The sequence below is a fragment of the Pteropus vampyrus genome, unplaced genomic scaffold (genome assembly GCF_000151845.1).
Source record: "Pteropus vampyrus isolate Shadow unplaced genomic scaffold, Pvam_2.0 Scaffold144, whole genome shotgun sequence".
Lineage (NCBI taxonomy): Eukaryota > Metazoa > Chordata > Mammalia > Chiroptera > Pteropodidae > Pteropus > Pteropus vampyrus.
The window spans coordinates 3,824,458-3,845,741 of NW_011888925.1; the positions used below are offsets into that span (position 1 = coordinate 3,824,458).

General features: G+C 36.7%; 1 protein-coding gene across 1 annotated transcript in view; it reads left to right on the forward strand.

The window, feature by feature from the left end:
• The window catches only part of CUNH11orf80 (chromosome unknown C11orf80 homolog), a 59,827-nt gene that overhangs the window by 23,318 nt on the left and 15,225 nt on the right, over nucleotides 1–21,284 (forward strand). Inside the window, exons 5-11 of the mRNA XM_023535735.1 lie at nucleotides 3,299–3,382; nucleotides 4,535–4,590; nucleotides 4,959–5,030; nucleotides 6,520–6,712; nucleotides 15,807–15,957; nucleotides 17,708–17,854; nucleotides 20,912–21,033. Coding sequence (XP_023391503.1) covers nucleotides 3,299–3,382; nucleotides 4,535–4,590; nucleotides 4,959–5,030; nucleotides 6,520–6,712; nucleotides 15,807–15,957; nucleotides 17,708–17,854; nucleotides 20,912–21,033 — 825 coding nt within the window. The remainder of the gene's footprint in view (nucleotides 1–3,298; nucleotides 3,383–4,534; nucleotides 4,591–4,958; nucleotides 5,031–6,519; nucleotides 6,713–15,806; nucleotides 15,958–17,707; nucleotides 17,855–20,911; nucleotides 21,034–21,284) is intronic.

A 21,284-nucleotide genomic window follows, 5' to 3' on the forward strand; every position in this document is an offset into this window, starting at 1 on the left:
CTTGGATATAGAAGTCAGCCAAGGTGATGTCTGCACTCAGAGTGCAGAGAAAACCTGTGAGCTTAGTACCCCATGGTCAGCTGGTGATGGATGGAAAGACGTAAAAGAAAAATAAAACCTCAAAGGGACAAGGATTTCCTGAAAGCATTTGTTCCATTACATCTCATTATCTCTGATGCAGCAATGTAAAAGATTTTCGAATGAAGAGGGTGAGAAGAGAAAAAGAGATTGTGAAAGATTTATTATATACACCTCAGTTGGGAAGAAGGGTCAAGTAGCAAGGTTCATAGCAAAGGCTAGTAAATGAGAGATCATGAAAAAGCTATAATAAATGATCCACTGCTTTGGGCATGTGAGAAGAGCTAATCCCTGAGAAGACTGAAAAAAGCTTCATGTAGGAGAGACACAAAGTTTTGTGTGTATGCTGAGTCAGTCCTTCATCTTGGGGTCCATTAGGCTGGGTAACATGTCCTTCCAATAACAGTTTGATTTTACAAGATGTTGACAGCTTTATCCATTTTTATATTTATATTTTTGCCATAATACTAAATGATAACATGGATAGAATGTCATATAAGGTCCATGACTGCATAAGTTCATGTTTCAAAATATAAAACAGCTCCCACATCCTATCATATAATTAGACTTGTATTTAAAGGTCAGGGCTGAAACATACAATTCAATAGTGGTTTCTGCTGCCCATTGCTGGCACCTGGCACCTGGCACCACTATTCTTTCCTAACAACACTTAAGTAAATTCACTGCTTCTGTAGGTATGTCAGGCTGGTGGGTTTTTATCACCCAATTATAAAACACTGTAGAAGACTTTGTAGTCAGTCAGTATCTGTCACTGTGATTCTCTGTTTCTTTCTCTCTTTTGCTCTCAATAATTTCTGAGTAGATCTTAAGCTACTTGCTTTGTGTTAACTATCTGCTGACCTGACATTATTAGATCTCTATCTTCTCAATCTGGATTAGGTGCCAGTCCTTCTTGTATTTCTTTAGTATCTCATATATCTAAATCATAAAACTTTTCACATTGTCATACAAATTGTTTATTTGTATTTCTCTTCTACTTAACTGTGAACTCTTCAAATTCAGAGATTGGTTTATCTCTGTAGGCCCAGGTACATAATAAGCCACATTAAGTATTTTATGAGTGAATAAATACTGTATTAAGTAGTCATACATAAGCGTTGCCTGTCAGGATCCATAAAAAATAGTGATGGATTATAATATTTGATTCAGTTAGCTATATATAGCATAGAAAATGACCTTTCTTTGGAGAAGCAACATCGCATAGTGGAATGTGGGCTTTGGAGTTAGATCTAGGTTTGAATCCCAGTTCTGCCACTTAACTAGCAATGTGTGACCTTGGGCAAATTAATTACCCTACTTGGTCTCACTGTCCTCATCAATAAAATGGAGGTATTTCTTGCTTGCAGATAAACTGCTTGTCATGTAGCAGGTGTTCAGTAAATGGTAGCTCTCATCATTATTAATTGTAGCCCTTCTCTAGTAGCTGTTCAAGGAGCTTTCACTTATTTGGTTGCCTTATCGCTAGATATAATTAGCCCTTTCTATGATATACCCTATAATCACCAAGGTTACAGAAGTTTGAAACTGTTCCAAGAAGTTTTGGAAGTGTTAAGTACAGGAAATGCTTTTAAGAGACCATTGCTTTTCTACTATTTGAATATCTTAATATAAAAATTTTTAAATGAAGGATGTGACTATGATATGTGTGTTGCAGTTACCATTTAATTAACACTATTTACATGTATGAATAATCCTAGATTGGCTTCCAGAATTTTCTAATGAAAAAAATATTTTTTTCTCATATTTTTTCTAAATATCCCCACCCATTATACAGTTCTTGATCTTTTTCAGTGTAGTTATAAAAAGTATTATAATTTATTCTTTATTAGATATTTGCATGTTTTTCTTTTGAGATTTTGAAGTTGGATTTTTTTTTCTTTAATATGTACCTAGGACATGGCTCTGTATTCTCTGAGCCACCAATAAGGACTTACTGATTTCTGACTCTATTTCTTCTCCTTCCCCTGAACTTCTCCATTTTCTGGGAGACTCCTAACTTTGGTTTTAGGGACACTTTATTAAATAAAGTCAGTATAGGAAAGTGGTTAATACTAAAGCTTGGGAACCAAATGGTACGGTAACCTTGGGTAAGTTGTTTAACCTCTTTGAGAACCCTTTTTTTCATCCAGAAAATGTGGGTTATATGTACCCAGTAGGATTTTTGTGAGGGGTCAACGAGGTAATATAAGTAAGATACTTTAGCACCATTCCTGGAATAGAGAAAGCCCTCATTGGATGGTAAATCTTATTATAGTTGTAGAGAGGTATCAGGGTATGTTGGAAACAGCATGGACAACTGGTTTTAGATAGACTTAGGGTCAAATTCAGGCTCTGTCACCGAATAGCTTAGTGGCCTTAGACAAGTTGCTTAACTTCCCTAAGCCGTGTGTGGTTTTTTTGGTTTATTTTTTAAATCTACAAAGAAGGGATAGTAATAGCTGCTTCCAGGATTGTTATGAGGCAGCGTATATATAGCACCTGCACAATGCTTGCCACATTGAGGGCATTTAACAAGTGGTATCTATTATTGTTACCATGTATAGCATATACTTCCAGATTATTATTTGATCCTTAAAACAGTTCCATGAGGTAAAAAGAGTAAGTTTTATCCTTCTTTTGTATGTTAGGAAATAAGGTCCAGAGCAGTTAAGTGCTTTTTTTTTTTTCAAGGTGACTTAAGTAATTTTTATGGAGCCAATGCTAGAACACAGGTCTTTTGGCTTTTGAGCTTTTTGTTTTACAGTTTTTCCTTTAAATATAAATGTTTGGAAGAAGGAATTGACATTCAAAAATAGGTTCCTTTTAGTATTTGCTCCTTTGACTCCACTCATATTCTTGATACAGATTGACTCCCATTAGGATGGTAGAGTTAAGATAGAGTTACTCTTCTCAGCTCCAGTCTGAGTTATTTTTAAATTTGTTCCAAAAGGTGATTTTGAGATTGCGGGTTTTACTCTGATCGTTGTTCATGTGTCTGCAGAAGTTCCACAAAACAGGTATTTTAACCGAAGAAGTGTTAGCTGTTAGATTCCCTTTTGTGTCCAATTCTCAGACCCAAAGATGTTTCCCCTTTGGATGTCTGAAAAGCTTTCTGAGGTGTAGTTATTTTTATAGGAAGAAATACTGTAATTTAATTAATTTGTGTTCTTGGGTTTGTGTGTATGCGTTTGTGTGTGGTGGATGTTTTGTATTGTTACAGGTTGATGAAAAGCCCAGAACTTTGATGACAGATAGTCTGGTTATAAAGAATTTTTTACGAAAAATTGTCATGGTACACCCTAAGGTAAGCTGTTCTTTTGCACAATAATGATTTGCTTGTTTAAGTCATATGTTTTTAAAAGATCTCTCTAAAACCTGGAAAGATCTGGTTGATTCTCTTTCTTTTAATGACAATGATTACAACTTTCAATATTGAATTGATTTGGTTTCTGTGATTCTAAGGTAGTCTTGTTGTTTGTCATGTGACATAGTTGAGAGCCCATGAATCTAGAGAGTTTTCTTTTGGGTTCTTATTTTCACTTCTTTACTGTAGTACTGTATTACTTCGGGTACCTTTTTTCCCTCTTCTGTGTTTCATTTTTTTGTTAAGCCTGGATAATAAACCTTGCTGATTATCTCCTTTCTAAAGTGACGGTAAGAGCAAATAAGGACATTTTGATAAAATATTTTGAACTTAGAGCAAAACTTTTTATTATTATCTGTAGTTAGATATGTTTATAAAGACGCACACAGTTAAGTGTGCTGTATAACTTCCCCTTTTTTTCTCTTATTAGCTTCCCACTTTTTCTGTCTTTAGCAGGGTTTAGTGCTTATTATTTGCCAGTCACTATTCTAAGTGCTCTCCTAAGTCATTCAACCCTCATAACATCCTTCATGAAGTAGGTTTTATCATCATCATCCCCAGTTTATAGCTTGGGAAGCTATGGTACAGAAGTAAAATAATTTGCGGAACCAGGATTTGAATATAGACAGTATGGCCCTAGAGTCCCTTATCACCCATCACGTTATATAGAAAGAAAAAAATATAGGTTGAAGTTAAGAAATAATTAGAACAGTGAAGTAAAGTGGCGGGAGAACATAAAGTAAGATGGGGCAAGGAAAGAAGAAAGCATGGAATGTTCCATGTATGAAAAAAATGGAAGGAATAGAAGAAAAATGGATAATTCCTTTAACAAGAGAGAAAAGAGAAACATTGGGAGAACAGCAGAAGATGAAAAAATAGGATTTCTTGATAATTTGTGACTACTTGGAATTGTAGTGTAGGACTCAATATAGTTAAGATGCAGAATTTGAACACAGACAAGTGTTACTTATGTTTAGAAACAGTGCAAGTAAAAAAAGGGCAATATAAAAAGGTGACTTAGGAATCGAGTATAGAAGTTTTTAATCTCTATCCTGGTTCATGTTGAATCTCACACACCCATTTATTTTGCAGATTAGATTTAGTTTCAGTGTAAAGGTGAATGGAATCCTTTCTACAGAAATCTTTGGGTAAGGCCTTAAATCCATGGCTTAAGTTTATGCCATGGCTCTACAGCTTTTCTGTCATTATTGTCCTATTTCCAGTAGGTTCACAGTCTGGTTTATTGACCCAAAGTCACTTCGAAATTAATATTTTGAGATCCCTTCATTTTCTTCTACATTAACTTTTAATAAGTAAATAGATTCAGCTAAACTTTTCATGTCTTTCCCTTTCACTAAAGTGGGTGAACTTAAAAATTGCCATTTTCCCTTGAGTAACTGGTTACTGAATTTCAGTAAGCTCTGGGGGTGGTAGTAATCATATAACAAAATTTGTAACAGGCAGAAATTGGTTTCAGAATCTTTGAGATACAGCTTAGCTTTTCTTTGCTTTGCAGGGCAGAGAATGAACCCACTTTGAACCTGTCGAATGGAATTGCTCTTGTCGTGAACTATCAGCATTATGTGAGGTGAAGGGGAAAAGCGTTGTTGTCTCTATGTTTTACTCTATTATTATGAATGTGGGTAGAAATTGAAAAATGGTCTCACTTGTCATTTCTTAGTGCCAGATGTCCGAAAGAAAGTGGAAGTCAAACTTTTAAGCTATTTGTATTGAAAACTATTATTATTCCTAGCTCCTTGAATATATTCTGATTGATCCAAGGACATATTCCTTCTCCTCTCCATGCCTTATTTTCTTCTATAAATGAAACAAAACATGCCCTACTAATTCCAATCCCATGTAGACATGAGAAGAGGACTGAATTTAAAAGGTTACTTGAACTCGGCTAGAGAAATACTGTGAATACAAAGGAATTCTTTATGTATTATTGTTTGTACATCAGCATTTTGCATAGGTTTGAAAATCATCTCCCTATCTCCACCTTCTTCAGGCTACAAAAAAAAAAAAAAATCTGTGGAAGAGGTGGTGTATAATAGGGAATAAACAGAACCCTCTGCCTTGCCTTCCTATACTATCCAACTACCACAGAATCCAAAGTGAACATGAATTATAGCAAGAAAAAAACTAACTTATATTTAAGTCCACCCAATTTATTCTTTATTCAGTAGTTTCTGCCTTCATTTATATGCTCTGAATCAGCACTGGTATTCATAGGATCTTAAGGCTTGAGGAGACTGCCAGGGTTTTTTAGTCTGTTTTCTTACTCTTGCCCAAAATTACACCTCAGATTAGAATATTTTTTATTCTTTAATATGTGCAGGAAACAAAACCCTCACCTCTTATCGTTCTTTAGTCCTCTTCTAGTGTCATACATTCCTTACAGGTGGACAGCTCATTATCATAGATTTACTGAAAGAGTTTAAGCCTCTGAGCCAATGTTTGTGACTTGATTGATTTAGAAAGAGAGTAAAAGATCCATTAATATTTCTTTTGTGTTTAGAAAAGAGCTGTTGGAAAGTAAGCAAATACCAAATTTCACTAGATTCTTTCTAGGAGAGAAAGATGTCCTAATTTTTTCACATTACTCCTATCAAACAGTAATTTCAGACTTCTTCAGGGGACAGTATAGAGTATAGCATGTGTGAGAGCAGACATCTGAATATCACGAGGCAAGTTTTAGGCCATTAGTGATTTAGAGACACCCCTCCACCCCAAACTCCATTCTCATCATGCTGATCTTTGAATGGTTTTAGAAACTTCTCAGAAACATAGAGTAATTTTAGTAGATGAAATACATTTTTGAGAATATAAAACTGCCATTAGTGGCAGCAAAAGCAGGAGCCATGGTACTATTCCAGAAATGCTAATTTGTCTACTCTTTCTATTGCTTGTGATTCCCTGAGTGGGACACAAATTGCTTATTCCAACAAAACTGATATGGTGGGTTTTATGGTTATACATATGCTAGAGATTATAGAAGGAATTTTGAATACTCTTTTAAATAATTTCTTCAGAGGAAAAAAAGTAAATTTGTCATACCTGTTTTTTGACAGTAGACCAAAATTTGGTACATCTGAATTACTCTGCATCAGAATCCATCCTGTGCTAGGACATCCAGTAGTGCTTTTCATCCCTGATGACGTGGCTGGCATGAGCTTGTTGGGAGAGCTGATACTGACTCCAGCTGTCGCGCTATGTCCCTGCCCGAAGGTCTTTTCCAACCAGCTGAATAGGATTTCTTCAGTTTCCATATCCTTTTGATGATAAAGTCCATACAATTGTCTTTGAAAATTAGTTTTTTTATATCCCAATTTTAGAAAGGCTTTTAGCATATAAATTCTCTTTTTAGAAGCCAGTATGATTTGTATAAAAACAAAAATCCAATATGAAAGCCAAGCTTGAGAAATTTTCCAGGAAACTATAAAATGTGACACTTGTGCCTCACTCTTTTCATGTAATCCAGTGTGACTGAAGCATGGAATGAATGGTGCAAGAGGGAGAGATGAGGCTGGGAATGGGAAGGTGGTTTGGATGGAGTTGAATATGGTGGATCTTGAGTACCACACTAAGAAGTGTGAACTTATTCTCTGTATAGTGGGAAATCATTGAATGTTTTAGGAGTTTCTTACAGCATTGTACAAGATGAATGGGAAAGAGAAGTCAGTAATCACTAAGTAAATAAGTAAGTGAACTGGGTAAGAGAGTGCCTGAATTAAAAGTGTGATGAGCATGGAAAGGAGAGACCTGTTGCTGTAAGGAATCAATATAATGAAGTAACCGATTTATTGTTGGAGTGGGGAGAGATTAGGGGCAGGAATTACTGAAGTTGATACCAAGATTTCTATATCCAGAATAGGCAAGTCTATAGAGACAGAAAGTAAATGGGGAGGAATTCTTTTTGGGGAGATAAACATGCCCTAAAATCTATGGTGGTGATGGTTGCACAACTCTCAGTATACTAAAACCCGTTTCATTGTACAGTTTAAATGCATGAAGTGTATGATATATGAATTAAATCTCAAAGCTGTTAAAAAAAGATTTCCATGTATGACTGACAGAATAATGAAGCTGTCAACAAGATGCAAATCATAAGTAACAGATTTGGTGAGAGGAGGGTAAGAAGATTCGTTTGGCTTTAAACATGTTGAGCTTATGGTGCCTGCAGGACATCCTTGAAAATGGCAAGCAGCTGTATAGAAATTTTGGTCTGGAACTTGAAAGTGGTCATATTTAGAAATACAGATTTTAGAGCCTCAGAGTTTTCTCTGTAGGTTAGTATAATATAGTGCTTTGGTTAGCATGGCACAGGAGTGTAAATGCTGGGTTCCCCATTAATTAGCTCTGTGACTTTAGGCAACTTACTCAATCAGCCTAAACCTTTATTTTCTCAGCTTTAAAATGGGGATAATAATACTTACCTCATAGTTATAGTTCTTTTCCTTTGCCAGGTTTGTTTTCTGGGGTTTTTGTTTGTTTAGGATTAACAATATAATAATCCATGTGATGCTTCTAGTATACTGCCTGACATAATAAGTATTCAATAAATATTAAGTATTATTTTTATATGATTGAAGCTATAGAAGTAAATGAAGGTATAGTAGAATATAAAGAATAAAAACAGAAAGGGGCCAAGGTCATGATAATGATAAATGTTAGCCGAGAATATCTTTTAGGGAGAAAGAAGGAGCAGGAGAGTGATAAAGACTATGCATGGACATTTTGTATTTTAAAACATTCTTTTTCTTGCTATCTAGATCATACAGAAGAGTATCAAGTAAAATAATAAAAGTTTCTTCTTCCTCCTCATCCCATTCCTTAAAGTGAATAAGATAAATGTTCTGTCTTCTTGGAATTTCCATTTTGGTGGGAAATTTTAACAAATAGATGTCAGGTAGTGATAAGTGCAGTGAAAAAATAAAGCAGGTAAAGGGAGGATGATGGGGATGTTATTTTAAATATTATTGTCAGTGAAGACTCTAGGGAGGTGATGTTTTAGCGAATAGTGAGAGATAGCTATGAAAACTAGTGGGATTTCAGTTACTTAAAATGGCAAACTAGGTAATTAAGACTCCCCCTTCCCACTGAAGATAAAGGCTAGATAAAATATTAAAACATCCTAAAAGTATTCAAGAGCTAGTGAATAGGGAAGAATTTCTGGGTTATGATTTAGAAGAGAACAGAGTTACAGAAAACTGAGCCCTGCATTGGGGGCTGCTTTTACCCTGGGGTTGTTTGCCATTTAGAGCAAGCAGCCAAGAGGCTAAGATGCTTCTGAATCAATACAGGGCAAGGAGGCCAAAGAGTTCATGGCTTCTGATCTTGGGGTTGCTATTAAAAACACCTCTTGTTTTGGGCAGGGTTAACTAAAAGGCTACACTTCAAGGAGTAAGGTGAACCTAAAATAAACTGTCCTTCACATGAACTACATTTGTTTTTTGGGTCATCTAGGCAAGCCAAAAAACCTTAAACTTTGAAATTGGAATAAGATGATTCCATATTGCTAATTCTCACAAATGCCTTGTAGAAACAAACAAAACTTCTTTCTAGAGGAAGATAAGTGCATCTGTGCTTCAAATTATTTAACTAATACTTTCTCAGATGCATGCACACATACATGACCAGGTGCAAGAAAGAACAAGGTAACATGAACAAGAGCTAGCAAAAACAAAGTCAAAAGAAACAACCAGTGGGACTCCAGATATTGGTAATATCAGACATTAATTTTTAAAATAAAAATCTGTTTACTATGTTTATGAAAAATGTAAGCCATTTTTGCCACAGAACTGAAAACAATAAAATATGATATAATTTTTTAAATAACTGAACAGAAATTGTTGAGCTTAAAAAAATCAATAACCAGTATTGAAATCCAACAGGCAGATTTAACAGCAAATAGAAACAGTATAAATGAATTTGTGAGCTGAAAAATAAGGATAGCAAAAACTCAGCAAAATAAGACAGAAGAATGGAAAACAGCAACCGTTAACAGTGAGACAGACTAACATACATTTAATTCATGTTCCAAAGGAGAAGAGAGAGAAAATGGGGCAAAAACAACATTTGAAGAGTTAATGGCTGAAGCAATCAAAACATTTAAAAGCTCTAACAATCAAACAGGACAAATAAAAGATATCTGTACACCTGTACAAGATCAATGACAGAAAAATCTTAAAATCAGCCAGGAAAAGAAAGATTATCTTCAAAAGAGAAACAAATTGACACGTAACATCCTCATACCATTAGGAGGTGGTGTTAATATTTTGAAATAAAATAATTACCAGCCTAGAATTCCATACCCAGTAAAAGCATCCCTCAAAGCAAAAGGTAATGAACCTACCCATAAGTTATATTAGTAGCATAATCCATACAGTAAGAAGAATTAATTCATCTAACTGTAGAACATAGTGTTTTGACTGTACATTCTTGGTAAGACATACTCTAAGGATGTAATGAACTGCAAAGAACTCTAAAAACTCATTCAGTGGTCTGGATTCTTAGGAATATTAGTATTATTTAAATTACTGTATGCATATTTATGAAACAAACAAGCGTTAACATTGTTAGGAACCAAACATTTTAGCGTAAGATAGAAAATATGTGAGTATAAATTCAGAGAAATTAAACAACTTTTTTAAAATTAATTTTTTATTTAGTTTCTAGTATACAGTACATTGGTTAGATATCTATGTAGTTCATAAAACAATCCCCGCAATTGCACTCTCGTGCCCCTGCCCCTCCATCTAAGCAACATATTAATGCTATCTGCATTATGTTGTGCTCCCCATTTCCGTGACCATCAGCTACATCATGTAGTGTTTATCTTTCTCTGTCTGCCTTAAATACCTTCAAAGCCCATCAAAGCAATATCTTTTCATATGTACAGGTCTTGTTTTCTTATTCTTTCAGCTACTCTTTCTTTTGGTTGGAGCACTTAATTCTTTTCCATTTAAAGTACTTATCTATAGGAATGTAGTTGTTACCATTCTTTATTCCTGTTTTTGATACATGTTTTTTCTTCTTAAAGAAGTCCCTTTAACATTTGCTGTAATACTGGCCTGGTGATGATAAATTCCTTTAGCTTATTTTTGTCTGGGAAGCTCTATCGGTCCTTCAACTCTAAATGATAGCTTTGCTGGATAAATTATTCTTGGTTGTAGATCCTGGGTCTTCATCCTGTCAAATATTTTTTGCCAAGCCCTTCTGTCCTGCATAGTTTCTTTAGAGAAATCAGCTGCCAGTCTTATGGGTGTTCTCTTATAAGTAACTATCTGTTTATCTCTTGCTGCTTTTAATATTCTTTCTTTGTATTTAACCTTTGGCATTTTAATTATGATGTGTCTTGGTGTGGGCCTCTTTGGATCCATGATTTTGAGAATTCTCTGAGCTTCCGGGAATTTAAGGCCAATTCCCTCACAAAAATAGGGAAGTTTTCCATCATTGTTTCTTCAAACAGCTGTTCGACATCTTGATTTTCTTCAGTTACACCTATCAGACGAATATTTGGAGCCTTAATAGTGTCCCATATCCTCCTTAAATTATTTTTATAGTCTTGGCATCTTTTTTCTTGCCATTCTGATTGAGTGTCCTGATTTGCTTTCTTGTCCTCTAGATAGGGCATTTGATCTCTTCTTTATTCATTTGTTTATTCCATTTAATATACTTCTCATCTCAGATAACGTGTTCTTCATTTCAGACTGGTTCTCTTTTATAATTTCCATTTCCATTTTTATATTTTTTATCTCTTTGTTGAAGTTCTCACTGAATTTATCTACACTTCCCAAAAGTTCATTGAGCATCTTTATAACCAATGTTTTGAACTCTGCATCTGTTAGATTACTTGACTCCATTATATCTGGATCTCTGTTCTGTTCTGTCATATGGTTTCTGCTTCTTTGTCTTCCCATTTTGACTGCCTTTCCATGTCTGTTTCTATGTACTAAGCAAAGCTCCTAAGTCTCCTGGTCTTATTACTATGGATTTGTGAAGTCGGTGTCGGTGACACAGTCCTGAGAGAGGTTCAGCTACAGGCCATACTTAGCCCAAGCCTCTGCCCCTCCGGGGCTACCTGTTAAGATTCAGCAAGCGATCCACAGATGCTGTGCTTACAGTTGCCTTAAAAGGCCACAACAGAAATCGAGGCCAGCTGCCACCAGTGTGAGGCCAGGCACTGCTCAGCAAGGGGTCCCTGACTAAGTAAGGACACACCTGGATGTGGCTTGGGTGGAGGCATGAGTTGGGGGTGGCAGGGTTTCCAGGAATCCTTTGGGCGGAGCGACCTCTGCTATCCAGTTTGATGACATCTTGGCTATGGCAGTGCTGTATCTAGTGCACTGATAGTGGGGGAGGCTCAACAGGGAACAGCGGAGACCGCCAGCCCTTCTGTACAGAGCGAGTCTTCCCTGGCCCTCACTCTGACAATGTCTCCCTGTAAGTCCCTGGCACCCCCTGCACGGAGCTGAATGGGCAGTGGTGCTCAGAGTGAGCAGGTCCATCACCACAAAAAATCCATTCATGGATGTGGCCCCTTTAAGAGGCGTCTACCGCTGCCGCAGCTTCCATCTCAGACGCTGGAGACCGGGCAGCCCCACGTCCTCGCCCGTCCTACCTTCTGCCTTTGCAGAGTGCTTTCTTGGACTTCTTTCTAGTTGTATGGCTTGTTCCCCTAGATCCCAAGTGATTTTTCCTTGCTGCTGCTCCTTGTTTCTGTCACAGCTTTGATTTGGTCGCCAGAGGGATGAACAGAGCCTCTATCATCTACGCCATTTTTTTTCTGTCTCTAAACTTTTAAAAGTACTCTTAAGGTGGAATTGAAAATACCAGTGTGGAGGGGGAAAAAATAAAATGTTAAAAAAAATTAAAAAAAAATAATAATAAATACCAGTGCGAATCACCAACTTTTTGACTTTTAAAATTACATATTTCTTAGCTCTGTCCATTTAAGAAACCTAGAAGCCATGAGCACTCCTAGTACCCAAAATGTGTTCTCTGAATACCATTGTTCACTAAAAAAAGAGAAGTCGCTGATTCTAGGCTTAAAGTAGAAATGTACAAGACAAGCTGGGTATATTCTTGGGCCAAAAAGCAAGGATGCTATTAAAGGCCAATGAGATTATGTCAAAATGATTTGGGAACTTCCATTTGCAGCCATGATAGGATAACAGGGACTGAATTTAATCTCCTACCTGAACAACTGAAAAAATGGACAAATTATATTAAACAGTTTTCATATATTAAACAGGTAGTACAGAAAAAGGCTACATAAACAAGTGAACCCTATGATTGCCCCACCATACTTCCTAGAGAACTTTCTAGGCTGTAACACAGGGAGGGGATACCCAACGAGAGTCTGGTGAATTTCTTGAGTTTAAGAGGCAAAATTCCAAGTTTGGGAGGTCCAGGGAAGTAGGATTTATAGAAACGAGTACTTAAGAGGACAGAAATGCACAGACACAAAGCTCTAGATAGAGGCGAAACTGGAGTGTGCACAGAGCTAGAAATATTTTCTGTTCTTACTAGGCAGGGAAAATGGAAAAACCTCACATTTCACAAAGCATCAAGGTATCAGGTGTAATCTTAAGAAGGGTTTTCCTGAGTAGTGAGGAAAATTAGCCCTATTTTTCAGGCCTCTCTGATCCCACCTAACAAAGCTTAAAAGTAAGACCTACAAGGCTTAGACTGTTTCCAAGTAACTCTATAATATCCCAGGGGAAAAAAATAAGAATATTTATTACACCTACTAAGGTAAACTTCACAATGCAGGGCATCCAATAAAAAATTACTTGGCATGCAGAGAAGCAGGAAAATAGGACCCATAACGAAAGGGGGACAATCATTCAAAATAAAAACCTAACCAGAAATAACACAGATGGTAGAATTAGTAAATAAGGACATTAAAACAGGTATAACTTTATTCCATATGTTCAAGATGAGAGAATATTGACCATATTAAGTAAAGACACAGAAGATATGTTAAAAACAAAGCCCCGTTTTACTTTTATAGATAAAAATTATTACAATTTATAAGACAAAAATACAATGTATGAGATTTATATATTGCAAAAGAAGAGATTAGTGAATTTGAAGACAGCAATAGAAACTACCTAAAATGAAACAGAGAAAAAAAGACTTTAAAAAAAGAATAGCTTCAGTGAACTGTGGGATAATTTGAAATGGCCTAATTCAGAGATGTGTAATTTTAATTCTAAAGGAGTGAGGGAGAGCAGATAAAATATTTGAGGAAATAATGTTCCCAAATCTTCCAGATTTTATGAAAACTATAAACCTGCAGATCCAAGAAAATAACAAACTCTAAGCATAAGAAACATGAAAATTATACCAAGACACACCATAATCAAATTGCTTAAAGCCAGTAATAAAAAAATCTTAAAAGCAGCTGGAGATAAATAGATACATTTACATATAGAGGAACAAAGAGGAATTACAGCAGATTTCTTGTTGGTAAGCTAGAATAAAGTAGAGTGACATCTTTAATGAAAGAAAAAAGAAAACTTGGAAATCTATACCCAGAGAAAACATTTTTCAAAAATGAAGGCAAAATAATTTTTCAGACATACAAAAGACCAAAGACTTCATCACCAGCACACCTGTATCATAGTAAAGGAAATCCTTTAGGTAGAAGGAAAATGATAACAGATGAAATTCTGGATCCACACAAATGAAGAGCACTAGAAATGGTAACCATCTGGGTAGATGTGAAAGATTTTTGCCTAATTTAAAAAATCTTAAGAGATAATAGGCCATTGATAGCAAAAATAACAGCAGTGTATAAGGCTTGTAACATGGAAGTAAAATGTGCAACAATAGCATAATGGCCAGGAGGGGAGAAATGGAAGTATATTGTTGAGAGTCTCATACTATATGTGTGTGAACTGTTATAATATCACTTGAAGATAGACTGCGATAAGTTACAGTTGTATATTATAAAGCCTAAAGCAATCCCGAAGTTAATACAACAGATAGTTTTAACTAATGAGCAAAAAAGGGAATAAATGAAATTGTAAAAATTACCCAATCCAGAAGAACCCAAAAAATAGAAGAGGAAAAAGAAAATAATACAAGGTACAAATGGAAGACAGATAACAAGATGGTAGATTTAAACCCAACTATTAGCGGTATTCATATTAAATTTAAATGGTTAAACAACCCAATTAAAAGGCAACCACACATTTTGCAGTCAGATGCTCTACCACTGAGCTATACCCCCCAACCACACATTTTGACTCTTCAGATACTCCACTCTTATTTTGAATGTGCAGCATCTCAGAGCTCCCCTGGCTCTAAAGAGTGAATGCATTGGCCTTAGCCCATGTTCTTGGGTTTGTGATGGAGACTTCATTTATGGACCCTGTCAGCCTTTGTTCTGTTGTGACTTTCCATAATGCTCCAGTGCCTACTGGGTAAGAATTTTAATTTTCACAATGCCTTGTGTTTACCCTATTAAAAAGAAGATGAAAAAAAAATAAAAAGGAAAAATAAATTTTGGTCTCTTTAGCTTTGGTTCAGGGGACAAAAGAAGTTAGGCAGTGGTTCTTAACTGGGTAATTGTACCTTCAGATGACATTTGGCAATGTCTGGAGACATTATTGATTGTCATGAATGGAGGCAGGGGTGCACTACTGGCAACTAGTAGTTGCCAGGGTAGAGGCCAGGGATGCTGCTAAACACCCCACCCCATCCCAGCAAACAATAGAGAAGTACATCTGGCTTAAAGTGTGGATAGTGGCGAGATTGAGAAACCCTGGGTTAGAGGGAGGTTGAGAGTGGAAGTGGGAAGTCAAGGAAGCAATTTAAGGGGCCCGCCCTTTGTCTTGTTTAGAGAATAGGGTTAGAGAAAGAAGGAGTTTTCTTCTCAATCTGAGTATTCTCAAATACACTGGAAAAAAGTCCTTTGTATATACTTCTAGCATATATCACGTTGTATCACAGTTTTTTGGATTTTGTGTCTCCCATACCATAAATATAACTTAAAGGAAGTTATTAAATCTGGATATTCATCTTCATATCCCCAGAACTTAGTACAGTGTTTAATCTGGGGTGCCACTCAAATCTATGATTAAATAAGTAGGATGAATAAATAACTAGTTCTAATACTATACCTGTAGCTCACTCTCATTAAAGCCACAATAAATTTCTGAGGATTCTAGTGGATCTACCTCTGTTACCTGACACCTATATTCAATGTGTAAAAGGCTTAATTCATAATCTAGCACACTAGTTTATGGGAGTGTGAACCAGGTTAGTGAAATGCTTGTTTTATGCCAATGAATACTTATTCATTTAAAAAAACACTAAAATTTGGCAGTTTTCTTTAGCACCTATATACATATTTCTATATGGACCTTCAGGTCTGCCTCTGACATTGCCAAGCCAGGAGCAGCCAAATACTGCTATCTTCAAAGATACCTCTTATTTTGTAGACTGGAAGAAATACCACTTGCGTATGGTGCCCAATTTGGATCTCAATTTGGATAGAGGTATATCTTCCTCTCTTTGTACAGGGGTAAAAAAAAACTGGAGAATATGAGAGAAATGCAAAGAAACATGAAAAACAGGTATATATAAAAATAGGACCCAGTGATCTGATGGTTTAGGTTGGAGGTTGCAGGTGGGGTTCTAGCCACATTTGAGAGTCCACTTGGAGTAAGGCCAACAGGTGTCAGGAGGTAAAGCCTCATCAGAGCCTAACTGTTTTTGCATTACGTGTTGATGCTGGTTCTCTCACTTTCTCTTTTGTCTCCTCTATTTCTAGTCCTCTTGAAGTAGTGGGCCTTCATCTTCTAGGGACTTGTTCAGAGGGTTTCTTAATCTGTCAACTCTAGGGCTTTAGAAAGGGCAGTAAGGGAGCAATTACATTTTTGAACTATTGTGGAAGAGAAATGCTTCCTAATGAGAATCTACATAAAATTACTTAGAAAAAAATGAAAACACCTCATAAATGCAAGGCAGGAGTATGAACCATATAATAATAAACCTAGGAGACTGGCTATAATATTCATGTAGAGTAACCACATTAGCTTTGGGTAAGTCATGCTGAAAGTTGGATGCTTAAAAATGACTGACAAAACTGGGAAATAGGAATATGCAACTATGAGCTGATATCTAAGAGGTTTACAGTCTTGAGCTTGACTGTTGTTAGCTAGAGTTCTTTGAAATTTAGAAGGTGGTCTGGTCAATTGGATCCTGAAGAAATGACCAGTGAGGAAGAAATGTTCTAGAGATGTGACTAGCATGAGAAGTTTGAAGCCTCCTGGGATGGGACAGTATCTCGGGGAATGATAGAATCTTCATCTAGGAAGTAAGCCTTGGGGTAAGGCTCTTTTACTTAAGTGAGCAGTTATTCCAGAGGGTGGAATGAAAGGAGAGTGTCCTTGGACAGGGTCTCTGGAGGTAAGTAGTTTTGGGAAGGAAGTCATTCGTTTTTGTTTTCATGTTTGTTTGTTTCCTTCATTTTTTGCCAATTAATTTTGATGCCTGGATTTTCTCAGTTACTTTGGAAGTGAATAATGTAGAAAATGTCTCCTCATCTCATGCCCTCATTACGCTAAAGGACAGAACCAGGGTCCACATGGAGATACTTCTCTGTATGGATTCTAAAGGATCAAGGTGCTAAAAAGTGACCATAGGGCATCCGATTACTTGGGAATACAAATATCATATTGTGGTTAAAAGATGATTTTGAAGTTGGTCTAAAACAGTTTCACCACTTACTCACTTACTCTTTCATGTCAGGCAATGTATGTAACTTGCCTGTGCCTCTTATCTGTAAAAGGGCATAAGACTAGGTCCTATGCCATAGTGTTGTGAAGTCTAAATGTTGAGATAGTACATGTAAAGTATTAACATGGTACATGGCACATAGTAAGTGTTTGATACAACTTAGCTGTTACCATTATCAGGTTTGACTCTGATTTCTGCCTCTTACTAGCAATACCTACCTTAGAAAGTTGTACAAGAGATGAATAAGTTAATTTCATAATGCTTCCTAGTAAATGTTAAGGAGTACTGTTTGGTTTGCATTTTGCACACCTAGTTATTTTGATGTTCTTCTTGAGAATCACTTATTTGCTTCCACCCCCTGGATAGAGAAACAGATTCAAAAGGAGAAGGGAGTGTTCAAATTTAGATCTATTTCAGATCCTTTGTTTGAGGTATAGATTCTTTAATCAGTTAGCATTTTGAGAACTTTACCTATCTTAGAATACTATTCAATAACTTGTCTTCTAGATTTGGTGCTTCCAGATGTGAGTTATCACGTGGAACCTAGTGAGGGGGATCAGTCTCAAAATATGGACCATCAAGGACAAACTCTGCTGCTCATTCTCTTTGTTGATTTCCACAGTGGATTTCCAGTCCAGCAAATGGAATTGTGGGGTAGGTACAGGAGAATGACGCTGCCAGCTTGTGTGTGTTTAAATGTTACTATAGAAAGGGTGACTTTATAATGCACATATCTGAACTAGATGTATTTCTGTAGACTAATGAATTTTGATTTAAGTTAAACAAATTATATGCTCTATGGAAAAGATCTTTATCTTGAAGCATCACTTAAATGATGACATTGTCAGATTTGGTTGACCAGAAATCAGAAACCAGAAAAACTATAATGCTCCCTACAGAGTATATTACCTTAGATGTGGGGTTCTCAACCTCAGCTGCACAATATATTACCTGGGCAAAGCAGTGATTTCTGATGAAACACATGCATCAGAATCACCTGGAATATTTGAAAGTGTGCAGCTTCCTGGGCCAAGGATTAACTTATTATTTTTCTATTATGTAAAAATCTGGTACAGCTCAAGAATCTGAATTTTTAACAAGATTCTCAGGTGATTCTTAAGTATAGTAAAGTTTGAAAATCGCTTGAGTATGCGTGAGAGTTGGCTTATGCATTTTAATTTAATAAACCCTGGGATGTAAATTTAAGAATTTCTCAGTGCCCTCTTAAACTTTGAGGGAAGTGTCAAGAAGTAGAGCATATAAACTTGTGGGGAAAGATTCATAGCCTCCGTTTTGGTGCTCATGGCATGTTTCTATGTTCTCCTTTCTCTGTGGGCCAGTGCTTTTTCTTGGGACTCTACTCTCCAGGCATAGCAGTGCTGTTTGATATGGCCCTGCTCCCACTGAGTCATAAGAGAAATGAGACAACTTACAGCCCCAGATCAGAAGAGCTCATGTTGACTGCTGCCAATTATTTGTCTAATAAACCATTGTCGGCTGTGGGATTCTTCCTGCTGCCTGCCTTCCATGCCTCTCCTGTCTTTCCCCAATACATGTAATTCTTTAGGAGAGAAGCACTGCTTTCCCGGGCTCTGGCTTGCACCTCTAATGAGGAACTTGTGTTCTCTGGTGTCCCACTCACTGTTCCATTCTTTAAGGCCTTGGAATGGGAGCATAGAAGAGACCCAAACTAATGAGGCTTCCAGCAAGGAAGTCAAAGGTGAGGATGCCTAGGGCTGTTACCTGACCTGTGCTTACATGCTAGTGGCTGATTAAGAGAAGCCGCTTAGTATTTTGGAAAGGGCTTCAGGGTAGAATCAAGAGACCTGGGTTTAATTTTAGTTCTATCAAATTCCTCAATGATTTTAGGGAAGCAAGTCACATAAATCATCTGATCCTTTCATACATTTAACATAAGATTGTTAAACTCGCTCATATTCAAAGGCCCTTCCAAGTCTAAAGACCTTCTTAAGACTTAAGATCTGCTATCTTCTGGCATGTTGTTGTTGTTTTTTTTTCAGGTCTGCTAAAGGGAATACCATATTCGGTTTTCCTTAGGATTACATAAAGTCTGATACCATGTTCTGAATCCTATTGAACATAACTTAAGAACTCAGATTCCTCAGAAACCTGTATTATCATTCTTGTACCTGTGATAAACATCTCTGTTTAGCTTGACTCTAAAGGCCTGCAGCACCTCAAGTAGTTGTACTCAGCATTGGATTAAATAGAAATACAATACAGCATTAACAAAAATAGTAGGTATGTTTTTAAATTTCCTTATGCATCTGGTAGTTTAGGACTAGCCTTTGAAGAAGATGCTCCGTTGAGGGTAGGTAGATATACATAATGGCTCTAAATATAGCAATTTTATCTTCTTTTTCCCCTCATCTTTCTCATCTCCTTGAAAGCTTTCTTTAGAGCTCCTGTTGGAAACAGATTGTGCAGAACTACAATCTGTTTCCATGTGTCTTTAAAAAATCACTTAACTGGCATTCTGCCCACCTTGTCATGGTAACTTTTCTATGATTAACTCGTTATTTTGCCACAGTGTTCAAGGCATCTGGTGGTATCTGCAGTTTTAGGAACAAACTTATAGCTTTTTAATTAAATGTCTGCTTTTAAAAGGATTCTAACTGATTTCTTGAGGCTATTCTTAGGACCAAACTATAAAAAACAATAATCCAGATATTATCATAGCAATAGTGATATTTTCCCTTTGAATATTGCAACGTACATTTCAAAACACTTCATATATATTATCTCAGTTTATTTGCATAACACACCTGTGAGAGCTTGTGATATAGTCATTTTCTATACTAAAGTGAAAAAAGTGAAGTGACTTGGTCACCACTAGTTGGTGATAGAATTGATCCTAGAATCTATGTTCTCCTGACTCTAGTTCCAGACCCCTTTTGAGCAGACCACATATTACCTTCCCTTCCAGGAAAGCATCATGGTGCCTCATGGTAGAAAATGTTCTTCTGCCTTGATTTTTAACTCAGCCCTGAGAAAAGCTAGCCAGCATCAGGCTGCTTCACCATTGTACCTTTGAACAGATTGTTCAGAGGAGACTAGAAAAACACTGAATAAAGAAAGATTAAGAAGCATTTTCTCCATGTACCCTGTAAAGTGAATTCGTCTTCCTGTTACATCAGGATCATCAATGCTAACCTATTGTTTGGTGACATTTAGCTCATCACTCTCACATGTTAGCTTTTCTGAATGATGCTGAGCAGTGATGCCTATGGTTACTTATCAGAGATAGGCCCCCATTTAAAAAGACCTTATACCAGCAGTTATAGTCATCTATGTGAGTTTAACTTTCTATACCACAGCATATCTGAAAGGATTGACACTGACAATAACAGTAGCTTACCACAACAGTGTTGCTCAAATAGGAATGGAGTAGGGTTATCTCTCCTTTGGGAGTCACCAGTACCATCGTTTATAGTATGTGGTGTATATTTCTGTTTCTGATACGAATTAAACAGGATCCCTTACATTTGTTTCTTCAAAAATAATGTCATTCTTCACTTTAATTTTCCTGAGATTTCTTTCATTTGCAAGTGGGAGTTGGGTGGCTTTGTAAGTTGCTGGGGGTTTTGTCTAAAGTAATTATTTGTGGATAGGCAGAAGTGAGCTAGCACAGGAACAACAGTCTTAAAGTGGTCATGCTCACTTAGTTACCAAAATTCTCCTTCCCCTTAGGAGTCCACACTTTGCTCACGAGTCATCTCAGTGCCATCCTCGGGGAGAACCACAGCGTGGTACAAGATTCCATCCAGGCTGCTGTGGACCAGGCCTTGGAGCAGCATCACCAGGCTGCCAAGGTAATAAATTCACAATTCCCTTTCCCTACTCCCTCTTAAGAAAAAGATAGCCAGAATATATGGCAGACAGGGCCAGAGACTCCTTCCTTCTATAATGACTCTTCCTCTGGTTTTGTCACTTGGGCTGATCGTGTACACTGTGTTTAGCCTAGGAACTCAAGCTTTAACGTAGATGGGTCATTGTAACCAGCTTGCTTAGTTTTACCTCGCAGTAGGTAAGTTTGAGTAAATAGGGACAAATAGAGAAAAAT